The sequence below is a fragment of the Apaloderma vittatum genome, unplaced genomic scaffold, assembly GCF_000703405.1.
Source record: "Apaloderma vittatum isolate BGI_N311 unplaced genomic scaffold, ASM70340v1 scaffold37592, whole genome shotgun sequence".
Classification (NCBI taxonomy): Eukaryota; Metazoa; Chordata; class Aves; order Trogoniformes; family Trogonidae; genus Apaloderma; species Apaloderma vittatum.
The window spans coordinates 110,821-124,027 of NW_009704916.1; the positions used below are offsets into that span (position 1 = coordinate 110,821).

Consider the following 13,207-nt stretch of genomic DNA (forward strand, 5'->3'; position numbering starts at 1 on the left):
ATACTCAAGGCTCCATCCAACTTGGCCTTGAACACCTCCAGGGATGGGGCAGCCACAACATCTCTGGGCTCCAAAGTCATACAAAGAAGTTTCTCCTCACATTGAGGTGGGACTTCCTGTGTTCTAACTTACACCCATTATTCCTGGCCCTATTACTGGGCCCCACCAAAAAGAGACTGGCACCTTCCCCTTGACCCCCACCCCTCAGATATTTCTATACATTAATAAGATTCCCTCTCAGCCATCTTCTTTCAAGGCTGAACAGCCCCAGGTCTCTCAGTCTCTCCATAGGAGAGATGTTCAAGTCTGTTAATGATGCTCGTAGCACCACCAGGTTTTGAGCAAGCACTTAAAGCACAAATGCCCACAGCATTCCCTTACCTGTTGCACAGGTTGGCCCTGTATACGGCCGGTGGCAGTCGCAGTGGTAGATCAGCCACAGGTTGGTACAGCGTCCCCTGTTGTGACAAGGGTTGGTCTCGCACCAGTCCTTCTTAGCACATCCTATCCTGACATTTAAAGATGATTCAGGTGATACGTTCTCTGGAGTAATAATATTCAAGTCTATTTCAATGTCCTGAAGACAGCCTACAAATGAAGGTGCAGAACGCATGTTATAGCTGTTAGGTAGGGAGTTGCCGCTAGCATTCCCCACCGGTAAGCTGCCCAAAAACGTGCTCTGAAACGGCAGCGTCACGTGATCATTATCTATCACAGCAGATGTTTTATCGAGACACGATTCTACACAAGAGCTGTCAAGCAAATGAAGAGTAACAGCTCTTGCCAAGGTTACCTCCACAGAATGCCATTCTCCATCACTGACATTATGTGAAATATGCAAAAGAGCCTGTGGCTGGTTATTGACTTGCACGGATAAGTGCAAGAAGCCGTCCAGTAATTCCAGCTTCGCAAATGTGTTCTTCTCCCCTCGGTAAAATAGAAAAGCTGTAGGTTGCACAGTTTGAAACCTCAGGTTTATGTTATAGAAAAATTCCTTTTTAGGGCTCGGAGAATTCTTCAACAAAAGGAAACCATCTCCTTTAAAGGAAAACGTGGTTACAGTTTCACAGTGTGTTCCAGTATACCCAGGTGAGCATATGCAGCTAAATCCATGTTGGCCATTTTTTAGATGTGGGATACACATTCCATTGTTTTGGCATTGCTGATCAGTACAGCCGTGGAGAACTTCTGTACAGTTCCAGCCACCGTAGTAAATCCCTTCTTTGTCTGCAGGTGGACAATGGCAAGTGTAATTCCCAGGAAAATTCTCACAGATTCCACCATTTTGGCAAGGATTCATGTAACATTCGTTGACGTCTTCATCACAGTGAGTACCTGAAGAATAAACAAAGAATTAGACATTCTGGATGGGATAACTGGGGCCTAAAGTGACATTTTTAATAACATGCGTTTTATTAAGTTACCTTTATTTGGAGGGAATGTCTTAACAAGTACATGATTGATTCACAAGTCTAAAATATGTTCAATATAAAAGCACAATTCACATGCCATGGTTTTCTTATGCAGAATATTATATAAACATCTTAGCAATAATCATGTTTTGGAGAAAAGAACCAAACAAATTGACAGTTTTCATATGGATAATGTGATGAAACTGAGATAATCATCACCTCCAAATGACACAATGAAGTAATTGTTTCCCACCTATTCTGTGATAGAAATCTGGAACACTTTGAGGGGACCCGGATTATTTATCACATGTAGAAAGCCAAGAATTGTCACTTAATTCATATTCATACTACAGTATATTGATGAGATGGAGTATCATCAGTCTGAGTGAGATGTGCCCTGTCCAAAACGCGTGGGCAGCTGCCACATTTCAGGGTTAGGCGCATACTGCGTTTATTCACAAAGGAGCAACAGATCTCAGTTCTTCCAAAAACAAGGCAGTAATGACTTCTGGTCTGTCAGCCACTGCAAGGAGAATTCACTTGGGATGTGAGCCTCTGAGAGAAGCTCCTCAAGGCGTTTGAACCTGTACGTCCCAGCAGAACATTCCTGGTACCACATAGCTACAGTGGAACTTTCTTTACGTCTCCTATACACAAAATACAAAACAAGGAAAGATGAGAGAGGAGTATTTTCTCAAATGTCTCAGAGCTTGGTGATGAGAGCACTTTTGAAGAAGATGGACAGTATAGACTCGTATTTCCTCTTCTTCCATATAATGCTTGGCTTCTGGTATGTTGGGTAAAAGGACTGCTCCTCATCTCAACTTCAACATATTTGATGGATGTGACCTAAGGCTGTCTACTGGATCAGACTTCACAAAGGAAAACAAATTTGTTCCTCCTGTAAAACTAATCTGTTTATCTCTCTGCACTGTTGTTTGTCCATAAATTGGTAATTATAGTAACTTCTCCCTTGAGCAATCAAGTGACCGATATGTATGCAACGGATAAGGGAAAATCTGTTTCTTATCTCCCTTGGAAGCAGTCAAAATATCCAAATACTTCTGAAAACTCCTGCAAAGTGCAGCTCCTATTATTTCCACTTCCCCTCATAGTTATTCTGGAGAAAAATAAGAAATACTTTGCATTGAGTTTTCAAACTGGTATGATCAGCACAAAAGTAGTTAATAAATGTAGTTATATGCCTGTCCCCACAGCAAAACTGGTGCCTGTAAATTAGATAGTGAGGGATGCTGAGACTCTTTGAGTTGCAGCTAGGTACCAGACACCACACCTAGCTTTACATACAAATTTGCATCCGGCTTTATCTTTACAGCAAAACACAGCCTTTTTTTTTCCTGGAAAATTACAGAGCAGCATTCAGCCACAATGAATTGCTTCAAATAGCAGTAGATAAATGTAGTTACTCAGGCTAATTCCTTGCCTGTCCACTTTATTCAATCACAGCTGTAACCAGACCCATCTCAGAGTTAGAGGAAGCCGGGAGGGAACTGAGAATTGGCTGAGATTTTTTTGAAAGATTAGCCACAATGAAGTGGTCATTGCATGTGCATAAAAGGCTCTCTCTGCAGTGATCCTCCTCACTCATCAGTCTTCAATTACACCATATAGTTTCCACTTGAAGCTTCAGATTATCAGACACAGCCAATGCTATCTCTCCCTGGTTTGGCAGTGGGGTTTTGCAGCAGCAATTTCTCTCTGTTTCCCAGCCAGCTCATATTTATTCCAACGTGAGATGTCTGTGTATACATTAATGTATAGTGGCATATGGCAGAAATATGACTCATTGGGACTGACTTTCTCCAAGGGAAGCGTGCTTCCCAAACTGTTACTGACTGGGGGCCAGAACAATGTCTGCTTTGCCCAGTTTGTGGCAATTTCTGTGTTAGCAACTTGTCCTGCTTTTGCTGTTCCTGTATATGAAAAGCGAAGTTACCAGGAGCTGTTTCCTGGTTTGGTCAATGTTTTAGTACATCTCCTGCCTGATATTGCTCCCTTCCTTGCTTTGGCATTGAGAACAAGGTGTCCACAGGTCTGTATGTGACAGCTGTAGAAATGCAGGTCTCTTTGGGTTTCTGTGTCAGAGAGAAAAAAATTCTGCAGCCTAGAATGGATGGACTTAGCCTGGTCGTAGGGCGTCCGAGTGGTTGGAGCATGCTTAAGGATTTATAGACTTTATAAACCTTTCCCAGGTAAAACGAGCGCAGTGAATGGTGCTGCCTTTTCAGCGATGCGTGATGGCTCTGTGTAAATGAGGTTTTTCTCCCTCTGCACCTTTGCCTTGTAGCTTGTGGTCTGAGTCGCACCTTGCAATAGCAACTTGTCTCTGGACAGGAGGAAATAGCTGCATAAACTGAAGCCAACCTTACAACAATGTTTAGTGTCTGTGTTGTTCTGTGCTCTGTCAAATTAGACATAAAATTAGTTAAACTATTTTGTAAGAATGCTAAACTTCTTTCGAAATCATGCGTGTTTCTACCTCTAAATTTAGATAACACATTTGATAGCAAAAGCATCTATGTCTAACAAAGAAATAAAATCAGTTTTATGAGGAGGTACACATATCATTGTTACTGGATTCCTTGCTTGTAGAAAACAAGTTAAGTGACTGACATAGAGCCACTTAAATACATGAAATTTCATAAGAATTTCAATGTCTGGATACAATGCTTATTTTTTAAGTAATGATGCTAATAATACATTGCAAAAATAATTATTTTGCAGGATTATGTGTGTATATAGATGCACACACATATATACACTTACATCTATATGCCTACCATTTCATAATGATATTAGCACAAACATAAATATAGGTCGCACCAAAAGACAAATAATAAGCCATTTTTTCATGTCAAGAATAAACAAATCCGCTGTTCTTACAAGTGGTGTTGATATTGCTTGTTATCTGCCAACTGCGATACAAGCAAAGACTGCTGTCACTCAAGATAAAAGCACTCTAGATAAAAGGATTAGTCAATATTTATAGAACTGTATAAGCAGTTCAGATATCTCAGGTGGAGAAGTTTAGCATGTTAGAAAAAAAAAAAAGTACTCTCAAAAGATATAAGACATACCAAAAGAAAAGGCAAGGGAAACTATTACTTTCTTTTCAGTGGCTACCTGTATTAGCTCAGCTAAATATACTTGTGTTTTTTCAAGTAAAAATTAAAATCATTGAGCATTTTCTCTTCTAAATATATACTTACCTAATACATCCTAAATATATACTACATATTCTAAATATATAGTTACTTAATTTTACAGATAGTAGGAATACTTTTATTGTATTTTTATAGACAATAACTACTTTTTCCTCCCATGAAGTTTTATTCCAAACAGAGAAGAAACAGCTCCTTTGGCTCAGGTTGGTAACACCCCTTGTACCTGTCTCCTTTTCTCACACATCATTGCTGTAAGGTAGCAATTTTCCGTTAACCTCTTAATTAAAATATCTGTTTCAAATTCAGCAGCAAAGGTTTCCTGCAGTGGCAGGGTGACAAAAGCAATTATTCAAGCATAATTTTGCTGATTTTCATTTTGATTAAACAATTTTAAAATATTATCTGAGTTATATTTTCAATGCATACTTTTGGTCAGAAATCTGTTTACAGCCTTTCTGCCTTTCCCGTTCCTTGACCGTATATAAATACCAAGCAAGTACAAGCAAGCAGTCTGGATAGATACTACACATTCAATACAGTCTAAGTGCACACATAATTTCACAAAAAGAAAATATTTACCTGTAAACATAGTCATTAAAATCATGTAAACCTGTATCCTAGTTGCAACCATCTTCTTTTTTTTTTTCCTGAAGCAAAAAAATTGTTTAGCACTTAAGCAGTCCACAAAGGAAATTTCTGCAAAATTCAAAATAATAGAAAGGCTTCCTTTGCAGGATTAGCTTGCTCTACTTCTGTACCTGCTGATGTAGTCTGATGGTGTATTTTGCCCAAGCCAGATCAACAAAGCTTAAAGTAAGACTCATTAAACTGCTTACGCAATAGATATGTTTTCTCCTTAAGTTCCTTTTCGGCGTTTTCTTGTCTGTGCATGCTCACACTAAACTTTGATTTTATTTCCAGAAAGGCATATTTTTGGGATCCGTTCACTTTTTATTGTTTTTCAAAGGTGGTATTTTTGAAGAAAGTGTTTTCTTTCATTTTCAAGTGGTTTATTAATCCAGATTAACTCTTTCATGGTTACGGTCACTCAGAGAAACTGTATATCTCAGTAGAGATAGAAAAGATCTAAAACTGTACCTCATATCTTTATTTTATAACTTTTTTCTTGTTCCGTTGGCTCTCATTGCGCTATTTAGTGGAAATTTATGTCTGTAGATTTTTGAATGTGTTAAAGACGAGGAAAAATAATTTACTAAAATATTTTCTTTCTTTAGCTCTTGCACAAGACACTTTGATTTGGACATAATTTAATGAGGGGAAAACAGAGGTCAGGAGATTGAACTACTGTGAACTTTGTGTGACAATTTAAGCAGGAGACTTTTCTTTACATTGTACTTTATTTATATGGTGAATTGCTTAGCATATTGCTAGAGTGGTATCTCTTTGCACAATTAGTAAGTAATTATAAAGCAAGAGAGTCTCTCCCCGAGTTGGTATTTATACTATCCGACCAGCATGTGGCAAACTTTAGATTTAGGTCTTCGTTTTGGCAGTATCCCATTTTAAAACTTCAGCAATGGATCCTGAAGTCTCTCTCTGCCGGTCCCCAAGAAAATCTGATTTTTGGCAACCATGTTCTTCAATTCCTTCTTCACCCTCAACTCTTTTATTCATTAACTAGGAAAATCCTGATCTTGTGTCAAATCCGTTTCTACACTCACCAAAAGACTTGTACATGGTATAAAATTTTGGATTCGTTTAATCTACAGATCGTAATTGCTTTTATGGTGATGTGCAGAAAGCTGCTCCTTCTTCTAGCCTCTGAGACAGGCATGGAGTGACTTTTCCTATAATAAATGCAAATACCATGGGGTAAGAATGCCAGCCTGACTCTTTGAAAGGTAAGTAAGGAAGCTTTGAACACAATAAAGTTCATGTTGCTGAGTAATATACATGTACTTTAGTAGTAGTGCTTATCAGATGTTCTACAACTTGAAGTTTAATGTGTGTTTTTATTTTGCAGGTAACCAGAAAAAGTCAGAAGTTCTTGGTAATTGTCTGTCCTTTCGCAATACGACCCTGACAAATGTTCCGAGGTAAGATGATGAGCATACACACTGTCAACAGTTGATGATACTCCAACACGGAGGGACTTCATACCAGGATATTTAGTAAACTGCCCGGAGCCATGTCAGAGCTGCTAGTGGGTGTTTGGAACAAGCCTGTCATGAACAAGTGGGTTACAGAAGGTGGTAATTCCTCTAATTACAGTAAGGGTTTGATATTGTCTTGAATAACATTTTCATATATAAACCAAGGAGAAGAATCTGTGGGAGACTGCGCTAAGGTGGGTATGAAATTTGTGTTTTCTTGCCCAGAAAGTAATTGTCAGAAGTTCTCTGTCAAACTGGGAGGCTGTACTGAGTGTGGCTTGGGATTGTCCTGGCTTCGTGTTTTCACAAAAGATGTGGATGATGGCATAGGAAGTGCTTATTAAGTTATCCGATAAAGTGTGTTAAAGACAAAATTCCCTTTATAGGTGAACATAAGAAACTGCAGAAATGGTCTGAAAAATATTGGATGCAATTCTCAAAGGAGAATCTGTTTCTACAGTCTCGGGCCAGAATAACCAGCAATCAGGTGGAAAAATAGTTCCAGTTTTGCAAAGCCTTGGGAATACCGAGTCCACTTGTAGTTCTGCTTTTCAAGGAGGATTTGGATCAACTGGGAAGAATTCGAAGGAGAGCAATGAGTATAATCACAGGTCTGGAAAATCCGGCTTCTGAGGAGAGACTAGAAAAGTAGGGCTGTTCTGTTGAAAGACAAGCAGAGGAGATGGGACATGGTAGCAGTCTTTTGGTACGAAGAAGAGAGAGCACACTGTTCAGTAAGACTGTGGTAAACAAGTGAAGAAGTCATGGATTTGACCTGCACCAAGGAAGATCCAAGTCGCACTTTACGAAAATATTTCTAATAATATTAAGGCAACAAAGACTTGACTAAGATATCCCCTGGGAGCCATAAGGTCTATTTTGGATCCTAAAAATAGGTTAGTGACAAAAGCACAGTGTGACACGTGTCAGCTGGTCCTATCTTAGACACACATTTAGCCCAAATGATACCTGCATGTCTGTCCCTTCCAATTTTAGTTTTCCTGTGTTTCTTTGACTTCCTTGAATGAAATAATTCCCAGCAACTGAGCTGTGTGTATGTCAAACTACACTTGCACATATATGTATCTACACACATATAGATGTAAAATGCAAGTAGGAGTAAACCTCAGAGAAACTCCAATTGCGGCCTATCTTTAGAATATGCTTTATGGAGGGCAAAGACAAAGAGTCTGCCATACTGCTTCGTACACCTATATTTTACAGTTTTGGAAATGTCTGTTACAAAATCCTGTGTCAGGCAGAAACAACTTTTTTTCAGGGCCTCCTTAATCCTGAGGCCCGTGGAAAGACTTGGCAGAGCATTTATTCTTCAGGGCTCCAGGTCTCAGCAGACAATCGAGAAAATTCTAACTTTGCCACACCTGTGCTGATAATTGCAAAGAGATAATTACTCTTCGCTGGGAGGAGGAAATGCACGTTCATGAGTGAGTAAGCGCAAGGAATTTGCAAGTCATTGCAATTAAAACTCATGCTTCTGAGTGTAAACCAGTTGTCATGGAGGTCAGGAAGGAGGTTTTACTCTCATGTACATCAGTGTAGTGTGAGTGAGGGGTATTTAAATGGATTTTTTCTTCCTCTTCTATTTTTCTTTAGTAAAGAACTGGCTTACATTGGATATTGCACTTAATATGACCAGACCACTGGTCTTGTATGGCAATTTTTGTTGCTGTCTCAGCAGAAGAAGCTCATGTGAAATGAAGGACAGAATACAGGGCAGAGCTGGAGCACATGTAAAATTGGATACTTTAAAATAGTAGGATACTAAGCATTTGCTAACACTGGGCTAATTTGCACATGATACCTTTCACACAGAGCTTGAATTTTCTAAAGTTGAAAGACCTTGCTCGTTATTCCTTTATTGCAGACAAATTCACTATTCTGCTATTTTTCCCCTTGCCATTTGAAATGTACATATAAAGTTAATACTGGCTAGGAAAAAAAAAATTAAAATAGAAGTAGAGTTGAGTGACTTGGCTTAATCATTAAATATGTCACTCTAGCTGAAGGATATGGAATTCATAACGTGCTACATTCAGAATGGCATGCTGTAACTCAATCTTTTTAAATGTTGCTGGCATGAAGCTTCATAGACTAGTCTGAATTTTCAGTAAAAATGGATTTTTTTTTTTAAGGCAGTAAAAAACCCCCAATCCCTTAATCTTTTCAATCATTAAACATTTTCTCAGAGCAAAAGCACTTGGAAAGGTTTTTCCACTTGTTTCACATGTTTTGTCACACCTAAAATAGTTTTCATTTGAGAGGAGAAAAAAAAAAAAATCACACACATGCTGCTGTAGGTGATTAGTTGTTTAGTGAGATCTGGTGTGTTTATTTTATTTTATAAATATTAGAAACAGCCAACTGAGCTAAAGCATTGGCTCTGGCTTCCAGGTAGCCTGACCAGGGTTTTCACAAGCAGACGGTGAGTGCTTCTTGGGCAAAAGCCGCGCAAGCAGAGGTCAGAAGCTGCGAATGGCACGGGGCCACGTCCTAAAAGGGCAGCCCGGCAAAACTGTTGCTTGTAGCCTGCACCTTCGTCCCATATTTCGATTAACACAGCCAGCCATGTGGATCCAATTGTAGGATTAGGGTCTGAATCTGGAGTAAAGGTAAAAAAAACACCCCAAAACGTGGTGAAGAAATATGTCGCTGCGTGGCACTCGTTTTCCTTTCATTTCCCTATTTCTACAGTCAGCTTTATATCTAGGTAAAAGAGGCAGCTGCTGGTGTGTTCAACTGCTGGAGGTAAGACAGAAAACCAAGTGGTGGCAGCCTGCTTTTTCCAAGCAGCATCCTTCTTGAGCAGGTTTTCTGGCTGCTTAGCTATGGGCACGTTGCTGATATGAGCTAGGAAGGGTCGATGAGAGGAGAGAAGGTACAATTACAGATTAAAGTGGAGAAAGGTGATTTATGAAGGATACCATTACGAAAAAAAACAAACAAAAAGAGAAGATGCTAGGTAAGGTTTTGGAGGTTAAATAGATGAAGTAGAGGGAAGTGTGAATGGGGAAAAAGGAAATACAGGAATCAGCAGTACCCCCAAAGATGTTTGCATTTGAGACAGCTTTTTTGTTAGACACACGGGCATTTGTGGGTTGTAAGAGGAGCGAGTGTGTATGCATGTGACCATCCATCTATATAGGAAATGTGAGGGATGCTTGGAAAGACTGCAGACCAGAGATAAGGTCTATGCAGGGGTCTGAGCTAAAATTGACCGTCAGACAGGAGACTGAAAAAAAATAGGGGAAAAAAAAAATAATTATTTTGTCATTAAGTGAAGATAGTCGTGTGCTGGAGATGTCAAGTCACAAAATGTAGAGAATTAAGATAGAGTCAGAGAAAAATTAAGGTTGAAAGGGACCTTTTAAGGTTATCATCTGGCCCCATGCTCCACTCAAAAGGTCAGGACGTCACCCAGAGAAGCAATTGGCACAGTGGGTTTCAGAGAATTTGGTTAGTTTACACCTGATTATGGACCAGATATCTGGAAGCCAAAGAAAGATATTTGGGCTTCTGCTTCCAGTATGTTTTTTGGGTGTTCTTTAAGTTGTAAAAAGAGTATATGTGACTCAGGAATTTTTCATGTTTTACCTTTTAGAAAACTGTGGTAAGACTGTCAAATTCAAAGCATTAATGGTCTGATTTGCATTTTTCGTAGATTTATGAGCTCGTACATACAGATGATGTGTGCATTTGAACTCAAGTCTATCCAGAGGGATCTTAAAACAACCAGTACCTTTGAGTTGTTTAATTAGATCATACAAGGTCATGTTTCATTGACTTGAAAATCTGTTTGGAGCATATGATTCACTTCGGAATTGGAAAACAAATTAATTTTCGGTCCTACAAACACTTAAGGGCTTTAAAAGAATGTTTGCTGTTGATGAACACATCCGTTGAGAAATGTGTAGCTGTGTCTACTCTCCCCTAAAAGGGATTTTTCTACCTTGTCTCTTGTTGGCTGCTTCCTATTTGTTTTAACTGAGGTAGGCAAGCACAGCCACTGGGCTGTCTAGTGTGAAACGGCTTCTGCCCTGGAAACAGTGCTTTGAAAAATTTCAGTCATTTGCAAGATTTTCTCATTTTTGTTAAGACCAATGTGAATGTCTGTAACACGCAGAAGTGACTGTATTTACATAAATTCATTGTCAGCCCATATTGAGACAAACTGAAAAAGCCAGTAGGCTAGAAAATCATAGTTTTAATGGGGCCTACAGATCTTAACTGTGAAGGGAGACCTGAGAATAGAAAAGTATAAAATATGAATGTGTGAACACACATAACATGTTTATGCTGTGTGTATTTTGAGCTGTGCATAGCATAGCTGTATAAATAGCATGAATATTATCTGTATTTATGCTGTGTATAATTACACTTCTCTATTCCTGCAGTATATATTTCTGCTTAAGTTATGATCACTTTAAATACAGAAAAACAAGTCTTTTACCCTGAACTATCCACTTCTACAATTTGTTTATCCAAGGTTTCACATGCTTAATGCATCCTGAAGCTGGAAGGTGTGAGACCTGAACTAGCTTCGCTTTTGCTAGGTCACATAACGATCCCAGTGGCAACAGGACAGCATGGGCTTCAGCTGAGATTGCATGTGCTTGCCATGGTCTGCTGGCTGTCTTATCAGGGAATTTCCTGGATCATGCTACAGGTACGTGATTTAGCTAGATTGAATCTAGTTTTTGAACGTCTTTACGTGCTGCTGTTATTTCTGTAGCTGCGCAGACATGTTCACAGTACAGCATTTAAGTAGCTTTCTTTGTTTGTTACTATAGGAAGTGAATTTTGCCGTAATGTTCTCACCTCACAAGTCGACCTAGTAACAGATTCTGAGTTCTCTTTGTCAAGAAAAAATAATGCCCATAGGACAGTGACTACAGCCATAGCTTTATTTATCATTATGACTCTGTTATAGCGTCGTGTTCTTAATACAGCCGGACTTGAAGAATTACAGCGGAGGGAGAGCGATATGAATCAGGTCTACCGTATCTACTTCTAGAAGTTAATCATGAGCATAAATTAGCTCTCTATCCTAGGCTTTTTTTTCTTCTCTCTGAAAGTGTTTATTGGCAGTACAAAGTTCATTGTCAGCCACGGAAGGAATGTGCTTTCCTTAGTCTGGTTCTCCCTGCAGAGTCAGCAGAAGTCCTTTTCTGAGTCAATTCAAATATTTTTAAAATAGGTATCAGCACTTTGGTGATCAGTAAAACGCTATCTTAGCTTCTTTGAGAAAAGAAATACCTGAAAAAAATCAGTCTGGATACCTAAAGAGGAGGAAGTTGTGCCTTACTATAGGCACCCCAGCATTTATTTCAAACAGTGGACAGACACAAGAATACTAGGCTTTACCACTTGTTCCTCCTGTTAGCAAACACTGAAAAATTAAGAGCAAGATGCTACAGGAAACAAGTCCTGTAAGAGCTTTTATGTAGTATGTCACATGGAATTAATTTTAGTGTTCACTTTACCAGCTTAGTTTTATTACTCAGTGTCCAGACATACTCTATGTCCTTGAGAAGACCTTCAACCTAGGACTCATCAGTGATAATTAATTGCCAGAAATCTATAAAAGTCCTGAATCCAATCCAACAAAGCATTAAAGTGGGGTTTTTTTAATTTGTTATCAATTAAAATTGGGAAGAGTTAGTTGCACACCCGATAGCTGTGCTGCCATTCGGAGGAACCTCAAGAAGCTGAAGAAAGAGGCAATCTCCAGGAATTTCCTGACGTTCTGCAGAGTGATTTGCAAAGCCCTGTACCTGGGGACATAAAACCCCACCCACCAGTACATACTGGGGGCTGACTGGCCGAAAAGCAGCCTTGCCATGCTGGTGAACAAGCTGGACATGAGCCAGCAGTATGCCCTTGCCCCAAACCAGGACAACAGCCTCCCGGGCTCTGTTGGGAAGCAAGGAGGGCAGGGGAGGTGATTCTTCATGTCTACTCACTGCTAGTAAGACCACACCAAGTCCAGGTCTGGGCTGTCCGGGTGTAAGAAGTAAGGTTCAGCAAAGGGCCATGAAGATGATTAAGAGATTGGGGAATCTGTCATGAGGAGAGCTGACAGAGCTGGGGTTGCTCAGGAGTTGAAAGTAAATTTTCAAGACAGCAAATAGCATTTAAAAGAAAAAAATATTTAAACTTCTCCCCAATTCACCTGTTCCTTCCCCTTGTTGCCTGATCTTGCGAACATGGTTGCTGTCATGCATGCAATTCTTAAGATGTGGTCATCTAAGCGTCAGGCTCAGCTGTAAATTCAAAAATGCTGCATGTTGTATGCATGTTTTAAGTTCAAAATTAATTCAATTAAATGTATATATATATTTTAATTTCAAAATTACATGAGTTGTTATATCATGCTTTATAACAGATGCAGGTGGGAAATTTACGTACCATAAAAGGTAAGAACATTTGGATTCTTTACTCCTTTCCTCCTGCATATAGGCTTGGCAGTGTTAATTTA

The 13,207-nt window shown here is 39.3% G+C and overlaps 1 protein-coding gene across 1 annotated transcript in view; it reads right to left on the bottom strand.

Annotated features, from left to right (window-relative positions):
* The window catches only part of CRB1 (crumbs family member 1, photoreceptor morphogenesis associated), a 34,895-nt gene extending 29,525 nt beyond the window's left edge, over nucleotides 1–5,370 (bottom strand). Inside the window, exons 1-2 of the mRNA XM_009865197.1 lie at nucleotides 5,177–5,370; nucleotides 382–1,335 (exon numbers count right to left, since the gene is read on the bottom strand). Of these exons, the coding sequence (XP_009863499.1) occupies nucleotides 382–1,335; nucleotides 5,177–5,228 (1,006 nt within the window). The 5' untranslated portion in view covers nucleotides 5,229–5,370. The remainder of the gene's footprint in view (nucleotides 1–381; nucleotides 1,336–5,176) is intronic.
* Nucleotides 5,371–13,207: the final 7,837 nt, after the last annotated feature.